Source organism: Leopardus geoffroyi, chromosome D2 (assembly GCF_018350155.1).
Source record: "Leopardus geoffroyi isolate Oge1 chromosome D2, O.geoffroyi_Oge1_pat1.0, whole genome shotgun sequence".
Lineage (NCBI taxonomy): Eukaryota > Metazoa > Chordata > Mammalia > Carnivora > Felidae > Leopardus > Leopardus geoffroyi.
Genome location: NC_059334.1, coordinates 35,487,069 through 35,510,859, shown reverse-complemented (window position 1 = coordinate 35,510,859; position 23,791 = coordinate 35,487,069). Strand labels below are relative to the sequence as shown.

At 34.5% G+C, this 23,791-nt stretch overlaps 1 protein-coding gene and 2 non-coding genes across 6 annotated transcripts in view; 2 read left to right on the top strand and 1 right to left on the bottom strand.

Annotated features, from left to right (window-relative positions):
* The window catches only part of ADK (adenosine kinase), a 529,136-nt gene that overhangs the window by 88,086 nt on the left and 417,259 nt on the right, over window positions 1-23,791 (bottom strand). For all 4 annotated transcript variants that reach the window (XM_045439672.1, XM_045439675.1, XM_045439674.1 and 1 more), the window contains 2 exons: window positions 23,094-23,129; window positions 12,698-12,812 (listed from right to left, as the gene is read on the bottom strand). In XM_045439672.1, the coding sequence (XP_045295628.1) occupies window positions 12,698-12,812; window positions 23,094-23,129 (151 nt within the window). The remainder of the gene's footprint in view (window positions 1-12,697; window positions 12,813-23,093; window positions 23,130-23,791) is intronic.
* LOC123577607 lies at window positions 4,156-4,235 on the top strand. The gene has a single exon (XR_006701959.1). It is a non-coding gene; the product is annotated as a small nucleolar RNA U2-19 (small nucleolar RNA).
* On the top strand, window positions 4,802-4,871 carry LOC123577606. Its single transcript, XR_006701958.1, has one exon. It is a non-coding gene; the product is annotated as a small nucleolar RNA U2-30 (small nucleolar RNA).

The window sequence follows — 23,791 nt, the reverse complement described above, 5'->3', positions numbered from 1 at the left end:
CTGGTGTCCCAACTGGAAGGAGAGGAATGCAGTATCTAAAGAGATAATGGCTGGAAAATCTCCCAAACTAATAAGAGTCATCAACCATACATTCAAAAAGTACTAAAAACCCTAGCAGGATAAATACAAGAAAAAACAAGAACCAAGTAAAAAGTTAAACTCAAAGAAAAATTCTAAAAAGCAGAGAAAATGGAAATATATCTAAAGAAGGAAGAATAAGATTAACAAGTGACTTCTTGACAAAATAAGAGAATCTAAAGATAATAGGTCATTATTAAAGATTCAAAAAATGTAATTTCCAATGTAGAGTTCTATACTTACTGAAAGGCAAAATAAAGAATATCTGCAAATAAAAACTAAGAGAATTCGCACAGAGTGAAATACTGAAAGAAGCTGTGTAGGCAAAAGAAAAATGATAAAATAATTCGTAATTATTCAGATAAAAACATGGAAATGTAGGCAGAGAAGAAAAACAATGGAAAAAGTAAAATTCAATTGCACAAAATGATAACAGTATTTTGTCACTACAAGGCATTAATAATTAATGTGACTGACAACAATAATACAAAAGGTTGGAAGTCTTAAATGGAATTGAAATGTTCTAGGACCTACCATTGTATAAGAAGTGGCAAGCCTTATAGTTTATATTTGACTCCAATCTGTCAAGCATACATTTTGTAATTTTTAGGGCGAACATCAGAAGGATATACAACTACCAAGCAAATAAAAAAGGAAATGAGAATAAAAAATACTTGATCAATCCAAACGAAGCAGGAAAGAAGAAAAAAGAAGAAGATAAACTTGTGAGACAAATAGAAAAAAAAAAGAGTAATATGTGAGATATGAATCCAATTATATGAGTAACTTATATTAAATATCAACAGATTCCAATTAAAAAGTTGCCAGAATGAATTTAAAAGATAATAGAGGCACCTGAGTGGCTCAGTCGGTTAAGCGTCCGACTTCGGCTCAGGTCATGATCTTGTGGTTCGTGAGTTCAAGCCCCGCGTCGGGCTCTGTGCTGACAGCTCAGAGCCTGGAGCCTGTTTCAGATTCTGTGTCTCCCTCTCTCTCTCTGACCCTCCCCCGTTCATGTTCTGTCTCTCTCTGTCTCAAAAATAAATAAACGTTAAAAAAAAAAAAATAAATAAAAGATAATAAAAAGTGCATTTTGATTACAAAAAAAATCTTATATTTAGGAACATAGAAAGTTTGAAAGTAAAGGGATGGAATAACCATGCAAATACTAAAACAACATAAAGCCTGTATAGTTATACTAATAATATATAAAAATCTCAATCATAGCAGGACACTTTAATTAATGTCTCTCAGTAACTGATAAAACAAGCAGACAAAAACTAAATAAAAATATAAATGATCTGGACCACAAACTTACCAAACTTGACTTTATTGTATATACAAAGACTATATTAAAGAATGTCAGCATATACATTGTTTTCAAATGCACAAAGAATATGGATAAAATTGACCATATGATGTGCAGTAAGACAAAATTTCAATAAATTTTGAAGAACTAAAATCATTCTGCATGTCTGACCACAATGGAATTAAACCAAAAATCAGAAACAAGAAGATAATTAGAAAATCTCCAAATATATTCTAGATATTTAAAAATTAAACAAAACTTCCTAAATAACATATGGATTAAAGAAGAAATCACAATAGGAAATGGGAAATAATTTGAACTGAATATAATGAAAATAGACATACCAAAATTTGTAAATAAAACATGGAGAAAATAGAAGAAAGAAATAAGTATCTGAAAATTTAAAAAGCAAAAAACAAATATTCAGTAGAAAAAAATCAACAAAGGCAGAGTTGGTTATTTTTTATTAAACAAATTTTTTTTAATGTTTTACTTATTTTTGAGACAGACAGCATGAGCAGGAGAAGGGGAGAGACAGAGGGAGATACAAAATCCTTAGAAGGCTCCAGGCTCTGAGTTGTCAGCACAGAGTTCAACGCGGGGCTTGAACCCATGAACTATGAGATCATGACCTGAGCCGAAATTGGAGGTTTAACCAACTGAGCCACCCATGCACCCCTAGAGTTGGTTCTTTATAAGACTATTAAATTGATAAACCTTGTCATGGCCATAAAAATTTGCCTCTCAGATGTGCCAGGTGGAGCTATGCTCTGAAATTCACCACTGCATTCATACTGAGGCCACATTTGCCAGGAGCACAATCGAAACAGTATGGAGACCTATTCTGGAGATACATGGGACTCCTTTGGGCAACTTTGCTTATGGGGCAACTTTGGCTTGAGGACTCCTCTCTGGCCTTGTCAAAACTTAACCATATTGTAATCTATGCCTCTTCCTGCCCAACCTTCCTTCACTGCAACAAAGGGGTCAGACCTGTACCACAATTTGACAGGTCTCCCTGCTTCCTCTGGCCCATAACTTATCTTGCCTTACAGGTGTTTCCTTCAATAAATCTCTTGATAATCTAACATCATCTAGGCATTTACTTCTTTGAAAATTAAAATTAAAATAAACTTCTAGGGAGAGTGATCAAGGAAAAGAGAAAGAGCATAAATTTAATTCCAAGATTAAGAATTAAAAAGGGAATATCACTATAGATCTGCCAGTATTTAAGAAGATGAGAGAATATTATAAATAATTTTATGTTGGATGAAAGAGACAAATTCCAAGAAAAATACAACTTTACAAAACTAACATAGGACGAATGGGTGGCTCAGTCTGTTATGCGTCTGACTTTGGCTCAGATCATGATCTTGCGTTGAACAAGTTTGAGCCCTGCATGGGGCTCTGTGCTGACAACTCAGAGCCTGGAGCCTGTTTCAGATTCTGTGTCTCCCTCTCTCTCTGCCACTCTCCTACTCATGCCCTGTCTCTCTCTCAAAAATAAATAAAAACATTAAAAAAAAATTTTTTTTTAAAAACCTGACATAGAAAGAAAAAGAAAAAAATGAACATTCCTATTCAATTAAAAGAATCTGTAATGAAAAACCATCCAATGAACCATTCTCTTGATATTCCCTGATATTTTGATGGGTGAGCTTGTTTAAATTTTTACATAAAAACAACCTCGGGGAGCCTGGGTGGCGCAGTCGGTTAAGTGTCCGACTTCAGCCAGGTCACGATCTCGCGGTCCGTGAGTTCGAGCCCCGCGTCGGGCTCTGGGCTGATGGCTCAGAGCCTGGAGCCTGTTTCTGATTCTGTGTCTCCCTCTCTCTCTGCCCCTCCCCCGTTCATGCTCTGTCTCTCTCTGTCCCAAAAATAAATAAAAACGTTGAAAAAAAAAAAATTAAAAAAAAAAAACAAACAAACAACCTCAAGCTTATAAAACTCTCCCAGAACAGAAAGAGGGTACTTCCTAATTCACTTAATAAGGTCATCATAATGTTCATACCTAAACTAACAATGATGTTACAAGAAAGGAAAATATGAAACAAACTCTTTCATAACAACACTGCAAAAATCTAAGAAAAATATAATTAGATCAAATCTGATGATATATTAAAGGAACACCATGACTATATTGGGATTATCCCAAGAATGCAAAGATGGTTTACCATTCCAAAATCAAGCTGTGATTCACACATTAAAAAGGGGGGGGGGGGAAGAAAAATTATACAGTAATGTTTAAGAGATGCAGAAAAGTTATTTGATAAAATTCAACATCCTTTCATGACTAAAAATATCTTACCATCATCAAAAACAAAACTCTTTGCAAACTATTAATGAAAGGAAACCCCCTTAATCTGTTAAAGAGTATTTGTAAAGAGACTACCACAAACTGCATCCTTTTTGATGAAATACTGAAGGCTTCCCACAGGAGACTGGTAAAGACAAAGGTACTCACTACAACCATTTCAACTGTACTCATATTCATTGTGCTTCACTGTGCTGATAGTGCAGTAAGAAAAATTAATAAAATAAATACCAAGATTGGGAAAGAAGTGAAATTGTCATTATTCACAAATGATATCATCATATACATAGAAAATCCAAAAGAATCAACAGACTTATTATTAAAATTAATAAATGAAAACAATGTCATTATAAAAAATTTATATACCAGTAAAACACAAACAGAAACTGAAATCTAAAAAGATGCCATTTACAAATAGATAGCATCATTCCGAGATTTTCTCTTTACCGAAATGGATCAATGATGAGAATAGATAAATCGAAGCATCAGAAGACTTTCCAGTGTCTCTGATGCGTGATCTCTGTATTTCTCTCTCTCTTAAGTTTATTTATGTTTGAGAAAGAGTGCTCGCAAGAGGGGAAAGGGCAGAGAGAGAGGGAGAGGGAGAATCCCAAGCAGGCTCTGTGCTACCTGAGCTGAAATCAAAAGTTGGATGCTTAACCTACTGAGCCACCCAGGTGCCGCTGATCTCTGTAGTTCTGAGGAGCAAAAGTAATTTAAAACAATAAGGGCTGGTGTCTGGAGTTGTGAGGGTGTGTGTGCATTTGTGTGTATAAAGATGACAGTAGAGGGGCTCCTGGGTGGCTCAGTTGGTTAAGCTTCCGACTCTAGGTTTTGGCTCAGGTCATGATCTCACAGTTTTGTGAGTTTGAGCTCTACATTGGGCTCTGTGCTGACAGTGCAGAGCCTGCTTAGAATTCTCTCTCTCTCTCTCTCTCTCTCTCTCTCTCTCTCTCTCCCTGTCCTTCCCCTACTCACACAGTTTCTGTCTCTCTCAAAGTAAATTAAAAAAAAAAGTGACAGTGGATAACTGAGGACTTATTGATGGAGGAATGAGATTGGAAGTAGATATGTGTGTGTATGAAAGACTAGTCAGTTCTCAGCAATGATGAAAAGGTTTTACTACTGACTTCTATAATTATGAGTGTTTTTACACTTGATTGCAGCTCAGAATTAATTAAAAAAAAGGATAGCATCAAAAATAATAAGAGGGGTGCCAGGCTGGCTCAGTCAGGAGAGCATGTGACTCTTGATCTTGGGGTTGTGAGTTCAAGCCCCATGTTGAATGTAGAGCTTACTTAAAAAAAATACAAAAAACAAATAATAGGAATCTTATAAAATCTAGGTATCTTATAAAAGTTATATATGTGAGACCATTACACTGAAAAAACTAACAGTTTGAGAAAAATTAAAGACCACCTAAATTAATAGAGACAGATACTCTTATGGATTAGAAAACACAATATTGTATATATGTTAATTCTTTCCAAATTGATTTCTAGATCCAATATATAATTCAATTCAAAAAAATTCTAGTAAGAATTAAAAATTTCAGGGGGTTAACAATTTGATTCTAAAATTTGTGTGGAAATGCAAAGGGTCAAGAAACACCAGGACAAGCCTGAAGAACAAAGTTGGAATTCTGACATTATGAAATAAAAAGACTAATTATAAGTAATCAAGACAGTGTAAACTGGTTACAAGGATAAAGAAAATAATGGAATAGAATAGTCTAGAAGAAGACTCACAGATATCAGGTAATATGAAATGTGACAAATGTGTTAATTTATTGCAGTAAGGGAAAGGATGTTTCTTTTAATAAATGATGGTGGGCCAACTGGTTATTCATATAGGCAAAAGACATGAATTTTTCCTCTAACCCATATCATATATAAAAATTAATTCTAATTCTAGACAGACTGTGACAAATAAAGAGTAACAAATAAAAATGAGCTAGGGATACACAAAGATTTTCTTTAAAAGAATATGAAAAATACTACCCACAAGGGGAAAACATTATTAACTGGACTAAATTAAAATTAAGAGCTTTACTTATCAAAAGATACCATGAAGAGAATGAAAAGGCAAGTCACAAAGTGGGAGAATATATTTACAATACATTTATCTAACAAAAGACTTGTATGCAGACTGCAAAAGGAATTATAAATCAATAAGACAATCTAATGTGGGCGAAAGACTCCAATAGCAACTTTACAAAAGAAGATATCTAAATACTAATAAGCAAACGAAGAGGTGCCCCACCTCACTAAATTAAGGAAATTCCAATAAAAAACACAACGAGAAACTAGAGCATACTCACCAGAATTGCTAAAATAAAAAATGGACAGTAGAATATACTGATTAAAATATAGAAAAATAAAAGCCATTCTATATACTGGTGGTGGGCATATAAATTAGTAACACCACTTTAGAAAACTAGAAGTGAAAAATGGAACTCTTCTGTATTATAACCATAGAAGTGGTTGCATGATCGTATGTATTTGTCAAAGCACACAGAACCTTGACACCATGAGGAATGAATTGTACTTATTAAAAAAAACCAGCCTAGATATGAAAGGAAACCAAGATGGAATACAAACTCTTAGAAATAAACCTAACTGTATTACAAATAAGTAATGTAACCACATTGAAGTAGATGGAATAAAAGAACTAACCCAAAGTGACTTTGGATAACAGTATTTTGACTAGACTGTAGAGGGCTACAGATAAAAAGAACTGTAAACAAACACTTTAGGAAGTAAATATGTTCTTTTCTCACAAGGGTATGGGTAATTTGAAAGTACTTTAGGATGGAACAATAAGTAAATATATTTTGGATAATGAGAGCCAGAACTCCCAATGTCAGAGGAAGTTAAAAGGAATGAAAGGGTGAAGGCTAGAATGAATTCTGTTGTTAGACTGGAATCAAAGTTACCAGCAGGTTCAAACCATGTAATTTAAGTAGATAAATAGATATAGAAATACATATAGAAGGATATGTATGCATGAGTTAATACACATACATATATTGCCAATCTGTTTGCCAGAAGGGTCCCAAAGCAATGATTCTCAATTAGCAATGAGCATATCTTGCATCCAGATCTGGGTTTCTAAATATCATTTGCTAATTAAAGGAAAGAGGGATACTTGAAAAAGTAGTTGATTCCAGGACGGAACCAGGGAAAATACAAGAAATTAGAGCATCTTATGTTGTCAAAAGTAATATAATGCTCAAAAAAGGATATTCTTAAAAATAAAGAACTTTTTTTCATGAATATCATGTATAGACACTCTGAAAGAATGCCACTTAATTTGTTCTATTCACAACATCAGCAATGTATGCCAACAAGATCATCATTTAAAACTGGTTTGGCTGTAGTATAGATAACATTTCCAAAATGATTTATGACAATATTTTGTAGGAGTAGGAGTTGTGATGATGTGCTGACATTATTATTCTTCCAGCTGCTAAAGTTGTTTTCTTTAGAGTCTGCATTTTCTATTGCACACTTTCTGTACTTTATGTCTACAAGAATTGTAAAACACATTGACCTTTTCTTATAATGTATAGCACTGAGTATTTTTAAAGAACATGAAAACTTAACTAGCAAATGGGGTGACAAGCTTCTTTAAGGTCTCAGGAACATGAAGACAAGCAGCTTCAGTAACCTCACTTACTTATAAGGAAATGACAAAGGGCACTATGATGAGACTACCTTAAATTATAAACTAATCAAATGAATTTGGCTATTTAAAATAATATATGTAGATTGCTAGTAATAGTAGATGAGTACATGACACTTTGTGAATTATCAAGAGAAAGAAGCATTCACCAAGGCTTGACTTATTCAAATACTAGATGTTTAGCTACTAAAAGGTTCTGTTTCTATCATCCTACAAAATCATAAACTTGGGCAACATTATCAAATCACCTAATCCAAAGGTTTCAAAGTGAGAGATGAAGGACAGACAGCATTGCTGTATTACCTAAAGGATCTTTACAACAATACACAACCCTATACTCCACTTCCCTCACACTCTACAAACCCCATTCTCATACATCTTCTCAAGGATGTATATTCTACTACTCTTCATAGGGATGTATCAAGTTGAAGTGAACATACTTCTATGAAGGCAGGGCTATATTTATCAAAAGCCCACCAGGTGATTCTGACATGGCAGCCCCTGTCTTCCACATGAAACTTTTGACCTAATCTATTTTCTTCCGTTTGGCAAAAATCAAAATTCAAACAGACCAGAAAGAATTCTGAAAGTATTCAGAGAAGTCTACAATTTATTCTGGAGTGGACCTATTTCATTGTGTCACATAAGAGCAAAAGTGTGAAATGCATTATTTTCAATTTAGAATAAAAATCCTATTGCTTTTTCCAATTTTTAGTGATATATGTAGTACAGAAACTTGGAGAAATATAAACTTTCTATAAAGACATATATGTCTGTATATGTGTATGTATTCTGTATATATGCATGTATATAAAATATTTATTTTTACTACAATTGTTAATATAATAAGGTATTGATATATGAAGATCTCATTAGTAATTGCTGTCCAGTAGGAAATAAAAATCTATAGTCTTAGTTTTTCTACAGTTTATAGACACAGGAATGACTTCCTTGACCTGACTCTTGTGCTACCTAACAGGTTCATTCAACATTTATTAAAAGGTTCAAAGTGTATAGAATCATATTTTCTTTCCTGCCTGTCATTCCTGGCTTCTTACTCTTATTACTTTCCAGTGCTCCCTGCCACCCCCACCACAGCACTCCCCCAAAAAAGGTTGGAACTCAATTAGCCTGCAAGCAATGATACAATGGTTGATATGTGACAAAACTTCTCGGCAGATGGGTATACAAAATGGAGACTCAACTGAAATAGAGGTGACCAAACAGGATGTTAAAGACTTTAGATTCACAGACAATTTAGCAAAGAGGAATTCAAAGAACTACATGTATAAAATAACAGAAAGTGGCTTATAGACACCATATATATCTCAAAAGGAGAAACGTCTCTAGAATTAAATACCAAGAAAACTGACTTTGTTACATTATTGCTAAATGACACAAACTTAGCAGTGATCATTTAAAAATACTCCACATTGTGAGGTTTAAGGAACAATGATTCCTAATTAGTGTTTTAATAAGTGTGTTAGCACTGCCTTGTGCCATTCTGGAATGTCACTTATGGTAAATTAAGGGATACTTTCCCTCCCCATTCTCCATTAGTATTTTAATGCTAGGAGGTGGGAAAAAGCTGATCCATATTCAAAAGCAAAGGAGGAAAAACAATAATAAATTGGCATCTCTTCTGTGAATTGCCCCACAGGCCAAGCATTTTTATGTTCTTAATCATTATTAAATGACTTAACATGACACCCAGAGCCTGGCGAATGATTGCATCCTGACATGAGAACGAATTACAAATGAAATGAAAGATCAAGCCGTATTAGAGGATTGCCTCTGGGAAATGAAAATCTTTAATTCTCTTTTATTATTGACATTTATTTGGCTGCCATGAATAACAACATAGCAAAGAGATTCAGCTATGCTTGTGCACTGAATAGCTTATCCCAGGGCTCAAAACTGCATTAACATTTATCATGTTTGCTTTTGTAGCTGACACCGCTGAACAGATTCTCTATCCATCTTGTATTTATCATGCATTGCAGATATAGTGCATCCTCTAATTTAAGTTCATTTTCATATAGTATGAAGAGTAAAGATTAGCCAATGTCTTTCCTCAAATAAATTCTTGCCAGTAAGTATTCCTAAGAATGGTTTAATAGATTTCATAAAGAACAAAATGAGTTGACAAAGAAATTGAGTCACAGGAAGGGGGGGACTAATTTTAAAGATATCAGTTTTGGGGAAATTGTATAAATTCACAATGAGGAAGACACTTGTACACTATATATATCTAGAATATATAAAGCCTTAAAATAAATGTCTCCAGAAAGAGCAACCAAGTAGCATTTTATGAATCTGAAGGCAGTACTACAGTCCTGTAAGATAAGAAGTCTCCATGTTTTTCACTTTTCCAAGCAGTGTTCATTGCTAAGACAGGAACAGGCCACCTACTACATGAAGACAATCCAGATGGTTATTATCAATGCAGGGATATCTTTTCGTGATTTATTTCTTTTCTCTCTTGCACAAATTAACAGCGTGGCTTTTTCTGTCACAACAATTAAAGATTATATGGTACCTGATGCCTTTGCTCATATGGTCCTCTTCACTCATATGACTAGATTGCTCTCCTTGCTTTAAATCCTTCCTAGAATTCAAGGCTTAGCAAGGATATCAACGTATCTTAGGAAAATTACTTAGTATCTCTGATTTTGATTGAGAATTAGTTTTTATTTTTCTGTCTTTCTGTTTTTTATACTTTTAATCACGGAAAAATTGTAAATATAGACACAAGTGGAAGTAATAACATAATGACCACCCCACATATACCCATCACCATTTCATTTATAACTCCACTATTTGTCACTCACTGGATTATTTTGAAATAAATATATTTTTTAAGTTTGTTTGTTTGTTTATTTACTTTAGAGAAAGAGCATGTGTGAACAGGGGAGGAGCAGAGAGAGTGAGACAGAATCCCAAGCAGGCTCCGTGCTGTCAGCACAAACCTCCACGTGGCTCTTGAACTCATGAACTGTGAGATCATGACCTGAGCCGAGATCAGAGTTGGATGCTCAACTGACTAAGCCACCCAGGCACCCCTGAAATAAATATTTTTTAAGTAAGCGTTTGAATCTTGTTTTTGACAATTCTAAAGTAAGAAAGTTGGAATGAATTAATTCTAAGGCCTCTTCTTACCCAAAATTGACACTCATTTCTTTTTTTGACCCTTTTCAGGCTTAAATATTAAATTCAAGAAAAATTCACTATAACATCTTTCTTTTGGCTTTATTGATCAGTCTCCTTTCTGAGTCAATACAACCCATATAGTCTGTACCAATAATGAATAAGTGTAATTTTACTTCTTTGTATTTACATTTTTATGTGTATTAATTTTATTTCCTAGTTAGATGTTTAAGGCTTATATCTTGAATTTCTGTTTAGCAGTATATTGAAAAAACACAAAGGTAATAATTGCTACTGTTTAAAATAATTATTAGTTAACTGACAAGTTTTAATCTTACTGGTTCACACAGAATTAACAGGTTTATATTTGGCTTTAATAGTTTTCATCACACTGATGATATTTTAACCAATAAAATATTTATTTACTAGATGAAACTCCTATATCTGTAAGATAAGTGAGGTTTTCTTCTTGAAGTTTAAAACTGAGGAAGTAACTTATCTGTGGATTTTATTTGTTCATAATTGGATAAATTCATTTAAGCAAGCACAGGAATTTACTAAGTAAAACTTTTTTTTTTAGGAAAGACATTATTAGACTGACAATATTCCCAATATATTAAGGTAAATAAACTAAATCAAAGTGGATTTACTCAACTGAATTTTAATAAATTACCTTCTTGAAAATGAAATCTTTTCTACTGAGATAGAAGGTAGGTCTACTTATTAAAATAAGAACAGAGGCATCTGGGTGGCTCAGTAGGTTAAGTGTCCAACCTCGGCTCAGGTCATGATATTACAGTTTGTGAGTTCAAGCCCCGCATGTGCTCCATGCTGATGGTGTAGAGCCTGCTTGAGATTCTCTCTCTCCCTCTCTTTCTCTGCCCCTCTCCTGCTTTCTCTCTCTCTCAAAATAAATAAGTAAACTTAAAATAAATTAAAATAAAAACACTACAAAAGGTACATTTTCACAGAAATAGAAGAAACAACCTTAAAATTTATACAGAACCACAAAAAGAGTCTGGGCAGGGGGAGGGGAGGGTAAAAATAGTAAAAAAGAACCCCAACCAACTAACCATCAAAAGAAATACACAAGACCCTATATAGTCAAAGCAATCTTGAGAAAGAAGAACAAGGCTGGAGGCATCACACTTCCTGATTTCAAACTATATTAGATCTAGTAATCAAATCAGTATGGTACTTACATAAAAACAGACAGACACAAGTATCAATGGAACATAACAGAGAGTCCAGAAATAAACCCATCCCTAAATGATTAATTAATTTATGACAAAAAAGTAAAAAATATACAATGGGGAAGGGACAGTCTTCAATGGATGGTGCTGGGAAAATTGTACAGCCACATGCAAAAGAATGAAACTAGATCATTATTATGGATGGCCAACAGGTATACAAAAAGATGCTCAACATCAGCAATCATCAGGGAAATGCAAATCAAAACCACAATCAGATATCACCTCACAGCTGTTAGGATGCCTATTATCAAAAAGATAAGTAATAAATGTTGGTGAGGACACGGAGAAAAAGAAACACTTATGTACTGTTGGTGGGACTGTAAATTGGTGCAGTCGCTATAGAAAAACAGTATGAACGTTCCTCAAAAAATTAAAAATAGAACTACCATATGATCTGCAATTCCATTTCTGGGTATTTATCCAAAAGAAACAAAAACACTAACTCAAAAAGAAATCTATGCCCCCATGTTCATTGCAGCACTATTTATAATAGCTAAGACAATAGCTAAGTATCCAATGGACACAGACACAATGGAGTATCAGTCAGCCATAAAAAAAAAGAGAAGAAAATCCTGCCATTTAAACAATATGAATGAACCTTGAGGGCATTATACAAAGTGAAATCACTCAGAGAAAGAAAGAAAATACTGTATGATCTCACTTGTATGTGGAATCTAAAACAAAGAAACAAACAAAAAATAAAAAAACCCCAAAACTGAACTCATAAATACAGAGAACAGATAGGTGTTTGCCAAAGGCAGGGGTGGGGATGGGGTCAGTGAAATGCATGAAGGTGGTAAAAAAAACAGAAAAGAAAGTATGCTATTTTCAAATAAATTGTATCAAGAATATAGAATTTTGTTACAATTAATCTTCATAATACTGGGTTTCTCATACAATTTCCACATGTACCTGTAGCCATTATAGTATCCTCTCTTCCTTGGGTGAAAATCACGATTCGCTGCCTCTTCGGATTCACCTTTGGCAGAGCTTGTGTCTTTTTGGCTATTTCTTTAATGTCTTCAGTCTATTAATAGAGAAGAGGAAAAAGTTCTCATAACCAGTACAATAAAGCAAAACTTACTGGTAGTTTAAGGATTTAGCTTCTCATGCTCAAAATAGGAGAGATATGTACCCCTACTATAAGAATTTTAACTACATACAAAAGTAAATAGAATAGTCCAATAACCTCCAAGGAACCCACCATCAAGTTGAAAACATTTTATTTTTTTAAAAACTTTATTCATTTATTTTGAAAGAAAGAAAGAGCGTGACCATGAGCAGGGGAGGGGCAGAGAGAGAGAGGGAGAGAGAGAATCCCAAGCTGATGCTAGGCCCAATTCTACAAACTGTGAGATCATGACCTGAGCTGAAATCAAGAGTCAGCCCCTTAAACAACCTAGCCACCCAGGTGGCCCCAACAATTTTAAATTTGTGATAATTTTTATCTATAGTTTTACCCACTTGCCTTTCATATTATTCCCAAGCAAATCCCAGATACAAAATGTTATCCATAAATGTTTTATTATGTATCCCTGAGAGGTAATGATTTAAACATAACCACATACTAGTATATTTTTTTAAATTAATAATTTCTTTTTTTTTTTAATATATGAAATTTATTGTCAAATTGGTTTCCATACAACACCCAGTGCTCATCCCAAAAGGTGCCCTCCTCAATACCCATCACCCACCCTCCCCTCCCTCCCACCCCCCATCAACCCTCAGTTTGTTCTCAGTTTTTAACAGTCTCTTATGCTTTGGCTCTCTCCCACTCTAACCTCTTTTTTTTTTTTCCTTCCCCTCCCCCATGGGTTTCTGTTAAGTTTCTCAGGATCCACATAAGAGTGAAAACATATGGTATCTGTCTTTCTCTGTATGGCTTATTTCACTTAGCATCACACTCTCCAGTTCCATCCACGTTGCTACAAAGGGCCATATTTCATTTTTTCTCATTGCCACGTAGTATTCCATTGTGTATATAAACCACAATTTCTTTATCCATTCATCAGTTGATGGACATTTAGGCTCTTTCCAGAATTTGGCTATTGTTGAGAGTGCTGCTATAAACATTGGGGTACAAGTGCCCCTATGCATCAGTACTCCTGTATCCCTTGGGTAAATTCCTAGCAGTGCTATTGCTGGGTCATAGGGTAGGTCTATTTTTAATTTTCTGAGGAACCTCCACACTGCTTTCCAGAGCGGCTGCACCAATTTGCATTCCCACCAACAGTGCAAGAGGGTTCCCGTTTCTCCACATCCTCGCCAGCATCTATAGTCTCCTGATTTGTTCATTTTGGCCACTCTGACTGGCGTGAGGTGATATCTGAGTGTGGTTTTGATTTGTATTTCCCTGATAAGGAGCGACGTTGAACATCTTTTCATGTGCCTGTTGGCCATTCCGGATGTCTTCTTTAGAGAAGTGTCTATTCATGTTTTCTGCCCATTTCTTCACTGGGTTATTTGTTTTTCGGGTGTGGAGTTTGGTGAGCTCTTTATAGATTTTGGATACTAGCCCTTTGTCCAATATGTCATTTGCAAATATCTTTTCCCATTCCGTTGGTTGCCTTTTAGTTTTGTTGGTTGTTTCCTTTGCTGTGTCTGCACAGCTTTTTATCTTCATAAGGTCCCAGTAATTCACTTTTGCTTTTAATTCCCTTGCCTTTGGGGATGTGTCGAGTAAGAGATTGCTACGGCTGAGGTCAGAGAGGTCTTTTCCTGCTTTCTCCTCTAAGGTTTTGATGGTTTCCTGTCTCACATTCAGGTCCTTTATCCATTTTGAGTTTATTTTTGTGAATGGTGTAAGAAAGTGGTCTAGTTTCAACCTTCTGCATGTTGCTGTCCAGTTCTCCCAGCACCATTTGTTAAAGAGGCTGTCTTTTTTCCATTGGATGTTCTTTCCTGCTTTGTCAAAGATGAGTTGGCCATACGTTTGTGGGTCTAGTTCTGGGGTTCCCATTCTATTCCATTGGTCTATGTGTCTGTTTTTGTGCCAATACCATGCTGTCTTGATGATGACAGCTTTGTAGTAGAGGCTAAAGTCTGGGATTGTGATGCCTCCTGCTTTGGTCTTCTTCTTCAAAATTACTTTGGCTATTCGGGGCCTTTTGTGGTTCCATATGAATTTTAGGATTGCTTGTTCTAGTTTCGAGAAGAATGCTGGTGCAATTTTGATTGGGATTGCATTGAATGTGTAGATAGCTTTGGGTAGTATTGACATTTTGACAATATTTATTTTTCCAATCCATGAGCAGGGAATGTCTTTCCATTTCTTTAAATCTTCTTCAATTACCTTCATAAGCTTTCTATAGTTTTCAGCACACAGATCTTTTAATTAATAATTTCTTAATAGCAGCAAATAGCCAATATTCAAATTTCCAATTAAAGAGAGATTTGTAAAAAATAAAAAAGGAATATTGAATTATTTTAGAGGTTTACAGAATTATGCTGACTCTGGAAATAATGTTGCTAAAATGCCAAAATTTTCAAAGAAAAATGAAAGAGATGCTATTTCCTACAGACTTAATTTTATTTAAAGAAGATAAAGTTAAAAAAATAACAAATTAATTCTAGAAAACTGATGCTATTTTTCACATCACATAGGCCATGAAGTTTTACATCTTAACTGTTCTGACTTGAAATCTAACTCTTGAGCTATTATCAGTAAGATTCTTAGAATCATGTTTTCAGCAATTTTAAAATAATTAAAAAATCCATGTCTGAATTCAGTGGCCCTCTAAACCATGCATGGTTTGGCCTTTTTGGTACTCTCTCGTGTATAGTTTCAAACAGTTATGGAGAGAGAAACACATACTAGAGGAGAAATAAATGAGTGGTATCAAGGAAGTAAATTAGAATATACAGGACAGAAAAATTTAGGTAATCAAGGTAGACAAGTCATAATGGTTACAAAGAACATCAGCAACTATAACATTTTTAAAGGTATGAAAATCTTTAGTGAAATATTCTATGTTGTTTGTTCACTACATACTTAAGAAATTCCAGATAATACATGAATCCAAGCTTCTACTGCACCTAACATGACGATTCCGGACGACTGCTGTTTTTGAAAAGAATAGCCACGTATGGTAAGACAATGCTGCTGACCTTTCAAACATGCTGACTGTTTCACTTTGGGTTGCTTATTTTAGAACAAAACTAAGCCTGAACTCTGATATCTGAGAAAAGGAATTCCCTCAGTTTTAGGGAAAGACTATCAGAAATGACTAGTAACAGCTGAAAGGACTAAAAAAAGAAAAACAAAAGCCACATAATGACATTTTCACTCTCTCAAATAAATGTATACATTAATTAAAATGACTGACATATATTCTCCCAATCTCCTTAGCACACTTAAGTTTTACTACTGTCGGATTTTTGCTTGATTGGGTACAGTTCATATTTAATAAAGATAAAGGGGCAAAGCCCAGAGACACATTCAATCAATCAATCATCATCAGAATCCGAGGGATGTAGTGGATGTTTTTTAAATAGAGGTCTTTCTTCAATGTGGTATAAGGAATAAATTAAGAATGAGATTCCACAGTTGTCTTCTGGCCAATGGGAAGATATATATATTTTATGGGAGTTTGAGTAACTTAATCAAAGAAACCTTTCTTATGTCTCAAATTAAATTTTATAAAACTGGCAATTCAAGATTGAAATAAATTTCCCAAATATAAAACACAAATCTTTACAGAATGGTTAAACTTTATTCTAATTGTATCCATGTCCACGGTTCATACAAAATCCTTCTGTCACTCTGGAATCACTGTCAGTAATACCAGATCTAAATTTCTTACTGTGCCTCGAAGAGCCACTGCTTTGGCTTCAATAGTTGAGCCCAATCTAGGATGGAAACTTTTCTTAAAACCTCAATTTTGTTTTCTCAAAGTTATATATTCCTAGTTCTGCAGCCACCCCCACCTCCCCATAGATTCTTCTCTCTTATACTTGCGCTAGCATCTTAACAGAATTATGAAATTACAAGGACTTGAGAGTGTGACATACCTAGATCTGTGTACTTTGAGTAGGTAAATAAACCTCTGTGAGGCTGCACTTCCTCATCTATAAAACTAAGAAAGTATTTATGCTAAAAGATGTTGGGAAGTGGGGTGCCTGGGTGGCTCAGACAGTTAAGTGTCCAATTCCTGGTTCCAGCTCATCTTGCAGTTTGTGGGTTCAAGATCTGATATCTGTGCTGATACCATGCAGAGTGCTTGGGATTCTCTCTCTCTCCCTCTCTCTCTGTCTCTCCTTTGCTCTTTCTCTCTCAAAATAAATAAATAAACATTTTAAAAAAGAAAGAAATATGCTTAGAATTAGTGGGCAAAAATTTGAAGAGAATCAGGATATGTGCATAGTCTCAAAGTATTTCCCCTAAGATACTTACTCATTACAAATTTTAATTAGTAGGTGAAACAAGATTTTTGTACAGTCCCCAAATATCATCAAGATGTTTATTAAATGCAGTGATAAAATAGTAACTTTACAAAAAATAAACTGGCAAATACCACCTTAACCCAGTGACGAAAGTTAATGTCACCAACAATAAGTAAGACAAATAAGTAAGACAATGGGACATCATTTATATTCCTGATAATGATGCACTGAGAAGGGCAAATCACCTCTGTGGTATTTCTGGCAAAATTGCATACCCTCAACTTAATTAACAGAAAATATCAGAGAAACTCAAATTGAGGGATATTCTATAAAATGATTGACAAGTCTTCTTCAAAAGGATCAAGATCATGAACAAGAAAAGAATGAGAAACTGTCACAGATAGGAAGAGACAAAGGAGACATGACAAATGCAATTTGTTTTCCTGGATTAGATTTTTGAACAGAGAAAAGAAATTAAGAAGAAACTGGTGAAATCAGAATAAGGACTGTAGTTCAGTTACCAGTATCACACTAATGTTAATTTTCTGGTTTTGATCAATATACCTTCACCTGTGTAAGATGTTACATTAGGGAAAGCTGAGTGTACTAGTTTTGCAAATTTTCTAAGTCTAGAATTATTTCTAGAATTATTTCAAAATAAAAAGTTGAAAATAATTGTTGTGAGGATGAAAGAAAGTAAGTGAAAGAGCTTAATGCCATATTTAACAAGTGCTAAGTACTTAATAAATGTTCATTTCTTTCCTCTAATAACCATCTTTAATACTCTCCAAAACTCATATCCTGCGATTGCCCCAAAATCTCTAGAAAGGACCTCAAGAGTTTTGAGTATTGGGAATTCAATTATAGTATCTAATAAGGGAGGAGAAAAAGGAAAAAGGGGGAAGAGTAGAAGAAAGCTCATATAATTTAGTTATGAGCCATGTATGTAGCTCTAAAGTGCTCATTAAATCTTAACTTCTATGGCAGTAGGTATTATTACTATATCCTCATTTTGTAGGTGAAGACATTGAGTCACGGAGAAGTTAAGAAGCTTCTTAAGGTCATAAATATTCTAAGTGTACAACCAGGGCTAGCACCTACAAAGCCTGACTCCAGAAATTATACCCTTAACCAATATTCCATGCTCCACAGATTATACTGCTTCTTTGAATTCTGGCAATGTGTTTTCTGTTGTTATCACAAAATGATAGCATGTTCAATTGAAATCATTTTTCTGTCACATGCACAAGTCACTGATGATCCTGTATTTAAGTTTGCTATTTTTTTCCTCTTAATTATTCTGGCTTGTATTTTACCCTAGTGATTTTCAGTTTTTAACTTTCAAGATATTTTTCATTTTCCAAGGTCATTTGGAAATCTAATCTCCTCCTCCAATATGTTAGGATGTGAGAAAGAAAGAAGTGTAGTTTGTATAGTAAAGAGTACAAGACTTAAAGAGCTGGCTCTGGTTCTGGCTCCATTATATATTAGCTATGTGTGATCCTGCACAAGTCATGTAGCCTATTTTCCATCTGTTGAACTGATAGGGCAATACATGCCCCACTTAACCCCAAAAGGCTTGTGTGAATATTAAATGTATTAATTATATGTTGGAAAAGGTTTCATAAACTGTGAAGCATTTTATAAATGCTAAATTATGCTTTTATTGTCACTGGTGATCGCACACCTTAAATTTAGCATTGTCTTCCAAATTAAAGAATATACCCTCTTCATTCCATTTTTAACAAGCTGATGATACACATGTTAATACTGTCACAATCTACCTACTCCTAGAGAATACCAATTGTGGGGTTCCCACAGTGCCTCACTTAACCATATCACATTCTTTTGTTTTCCAAATAGAAACTCCTATAATAATTACGGTGCTCACATGATGTGTCAGTGTCCAGTCTTATCTCCTACTACCTCTTTCTCCTCTCTTCATTCCAGGCACATTGGCCTTCTCTCAGCTCTTGGACTACACAGTACATTATGTTCCTTCTCCTTGGGGGCCTGTGTACTCTTGTTCCCTCTGTTTGAAATTTGTTTCCCTGTTGTTTCTTTGTTTTGTTTTTTTCTGTGAATGCTAGATATCCATATTTTTCAAGTTTTACTTTCCTCAGAGAGTCATTCTATGACTATCATATCTAAAATAAGAACCCCTCCCATGTTCTCCTTCACAGTATACTCTCTGGTCACTTCTATCTTGAGTTTAGGGTCTATCAGAGTGTTAGGCCCCGAGTTAGTGCTCAGTAACTATTTACTGAATGAACAAATGATTAAATGAAGATAATTACAAGGCTATCTTATCTCTTTCTGTTAATCTACTGTTTTAAAACTGTCCTCTTTGGGGCGCCTGGGTGGCTCAGTCGGTTAAGCATCCGACTTCAGCTCAGGTCACGATCTCACGGTCCGTGAGTTCGAGCCCCGCGTCGGGCTCTGGGCTGATGGCTCAGAGCCTGGAGCCTGCTTCCGATTCTGTGTCTCCCTCTGTCTCTGCCTCTCTCCCGTTCATGCTCTGTCTCTCTCTGTCTCAAAAATAAATAAAAACGTTAAAAAAAATTAAAAAAAAAATAAAACTGTCCTCTTTGAGGGCACCTGTTGGGATGAGCACTGGGTGTTGTATGGAAACCAATTTGACAATAAAATATATTTAACAACAAAAAAAAAAAACTGTCCTCTTTGGGGACTTAGTCACCTAGAAAAGCTGCATTGTACTCTCTTAGCCAGTAGGACCTAACTTAGTGTCTTATTTCCAGAAACTCTAGGTGATCATTCATTGTATCCTTTGCATTTGTGAGGAACACAAGAACCTCAGAAAAATTTTGGAGATTTCTTTGGGAATCAATACCTCCTGAATACTCTATGGACTTTCTATCCAATGCTGATCAATGGAATTTTCTGTGATGGTAGATATGATCTATATCTGTATTAATATGGCAGTCCCAAGCTACAAAGGCTATAGAGAGCACTTGAAATCTGTCTACTGAGATTTAGGAACTGAATTTTAAATTTTATTTAATTTTAATTAATTTTGTGGCTAACAGATGCTGTATTGATAGCACAATTCAAAACTTTCCTGTCTCAGTGGTATAAGATCATACAGTCATCAATGGTCAGATATAGATTACAAGCCTAGGATCCTCTGGATAGAGTCAGGGGCTGTGGGGAAGTTGGAAAAGGGAAAACGATTGCTTTGTTTTCTCTATGGTCAGAAGTAATGTATCTTAGAGATCTAAAATAAAACTAAAATTCATTGCTTGGAGTAAAACTGAATAAATGACTCAGCAGAGAAGGTATGTATTATTTTCATCATTTGGCACATAGTCTATTGCACAAAGGATGAAAATACAAAGAATATTATATTTAAGTTTTGGAGGTATTTTCTTTATTTAATTTAAATCAATTTTCAAGACTGCTTTTAAAAGGTTTAATAATGAAACATATTTTTAAGTATCTTATTTTTATTTGGGTTCTAAAAATATAAACCTTTAATTGGTTCAGTTCAAGATAAAGTAGATTTAAAAACACATTGCAGTCTGAACTGATTTCCCAGAATAATAAAAGGCCTCATGAAACTTTTTACCTCAAGAATTGTCATTTTAAATTCTTAGCAGGTCTGTCATTTGAATCAGGCACTATGCAATTTTCCATTATATATATATATATATATATATATATATATATATATATATATCCTCTCTCTTCTGCTTTGTGCTTTGCCCAGCTCCAGTTTTTATCTCATTCTCCAGTGCCCTCCTAAGCTGCCTCTTCTTACTGAAAATTGCCCAATTCATTTTAAAGATTAAAGATTTTTTAAAAAAGAAAGATTATCTAAAATTTGCAGAGAAGCTAACCAGAATATCACAAACAATGCTACTGAAGATATTTCCTGATGAATAAATACTGGTTATTTTTAGAGGCTTTTGGACTGGTCTGTTAACAGACATATCACTAGTTGCAATATTCAGTGGCTTTGGGAACTGATTGGGATTTATAATAGAAATGATGGTAGAACAGCAGAGCCAGTAGAAAAAAAATGCTCACCTTTCTTTTTAATCTTTTCATTTCTTTCCTCACTCGTGCCCCAGTTTAGAGGTAAAATTAAAGTTGAGAGGGATAAAATGCAGATTTTGTCTAGTTTGTCACAGTAGACCTGAGAGCACTGACACATTTCTATAGGTATTACACTTGATCTTAGCCAAAAGGCTGAGAAGCGATTCTATAGATATTAAAGTGTTAAGATAAAGTGATTTATTCTTTTTTGATTCTTTAAAAACACCAAGCTTCAAACTTATGCTTTCCTATTCTGTCTAATGGACTAAGGAAAATTTAATGACATTTTAAAATCACTGAATTCCTCTAGATAGGATTCCATATATGGGTTATATTTATTAACAAAAATATTCTACTCATGGCTCTTATATATTCTACAATGCTTGGAGTATTTTAGGAAACTCATGAAGGGACACATCAAGACATGGTGTGCTTTATCTAATCTAACATACTACTGTCAACATTACCAACAGAGCAGTTTTGCTATGTTAGAAGGTAGTAAGATATACTATTATAAACATCATCACTTGGTTTATATGCTGTAATCAATTATGGCAGATTTATGGTAAAAAGAAACAATTCTAGAATCAGTAAATAAGAATTAATGCAAAGGTTAATATGATGCCAGTTAGTAGAAAACAGAAAAAGTTAGTTTGCATAGGATCTAGTTTTTTCATAGAATACTTATACCACAAATTCAATGTCTTCCTCCAAGAAGAGGAAGCTTTATGTCTGGCTGTCAAGTCCTATGTATGACATGGATAACATGCATGTGTATTACTCTGTTGCTCGATAATGAATCTTCCTTCAGTACATTTAAATAACTATTCCATCACAAATTCATACAACACTTTTCTCTGAACAGTTCAAAGTGAGATTACTGATACATCCAATCAATGCTCACAGGTTTTCTAGATGGTCAACAATACTGAGCATGTAAATAGTTAGTTTAATTTTTTAAAATTACTACCATGCAACATTCCAAGTTGCTGTACAGAACACAGCATTCTACATAGTTCTGGCTCAATACATATGAGAGTCATAAAACTTATAAACTCAGTTTATGAATTCTCTGTCAGTTAACCTGGGTTCAGATTAAAGTCAATGTTTTCTAATAATCAACTGGAAGATAGATAATATATAGATAAAAACATGGTGTTATCTGTCTTAATTTTGCCAACAACAACCACATGGAGTTTTGAATCTTGACAGCTAATACTTCTACTAGGAAAACAAAATTAGGACCTAGAAATTAAAACCAATTATTGATATTTGGTTTCAGAAAATTTATATACATTTATGCAAGAAAAAAAGAGAGAGAGTGAGAGAAGAAAAAAGAAGATTAAAACAGGAAGTTTATATGAGTGGGATTTAAATTAATCAGTCCCTAACAACTGTTAAGTACAACCTTTGGAAATTAATTTGCATAATGATAATCTACATGTGGTAGGGGTGAAATTATTTAAATGACATTATATTTCACTATTTAGTCTTGCTCCACCACTGCTTTAGCAGTGAATCCTTATGAAATGTAATACAGCTAATGAGGTAGCTTTTTAACTGAACAAACTGACAGGCCCCATATCTGCAGAGGCAGCTTGAAACCGTGCCCAACCTCTTGGCTTCCCAAGAGGCTTTTCAAAATTCAATAAATAACATCTGTAGGCGATGTTGGGTGCAGACCTAGCAGAGTGCGTCATAACACTGTGCTGGCAGAACAAAGAAACCATGACGACTGCCAAGTTTCCATGGCAACTGCTGCGAGGCTCTGAGAGTATAATAGCACATCAATCACTGTCCAAAAGAACTTCATTATCAGCTAGAAAAAACCTTTAGGATCTGTTTAGTGTGCAATTGTGGGTTAACTCACCTCAAAGCCTTGCTCTCTAGCAAAAGTGGCAGCTTCCTGAAATAAAAAAAAAAAGAACAGTTAATTATAAAGTGCTAGGTAATGAAGAAATAATCCATTTTGAAACTCATTCATACAGTCTTCTTTTTACACAATTATCTCAATATACCCACATAGTTCAATTTTTATTCTTACGCCAAAAAAGATTTCTTTTTCCCTTGGCATGAAAAAAAAAAAAGGCAGCATAATGTCAACACACTTCACAAGTTGGAATAAAGAAGATGTAGTGCGTGTTTTTACTGTAGCTGTCACAGTGAGTTCAGGTGTTTTGACCCCAGCAAAGAAAGACAATCATTTGAAACCTAAGGAACATACTGATGGTTGTGTTTTTAATTGAAACAATACCTTTCAGAAAGCTCTTCTGTAGAGAAGAATGTCTACTAATAAATGTATAGATTCATAAAATCATCATTTTGCAATCCCTAATGAAATTTATTCAGGCAAGGATCATCAACAGATGCTAAATTCATTAGGTGAAAGGATGACAGGAAGCTGGGTGTTTCATGGAACCTAAATATCACAGATTATATGCTGGTCACGGGGAGCAAAGTATAACTTTATAATGAGAGGATCAAGCTGTCATCACTTTATCCCAGTGATCAATCCTATCAGTTTTTGCCATTAATAGTGGAATCACCAAATATTCTGTGCCTTCTGTT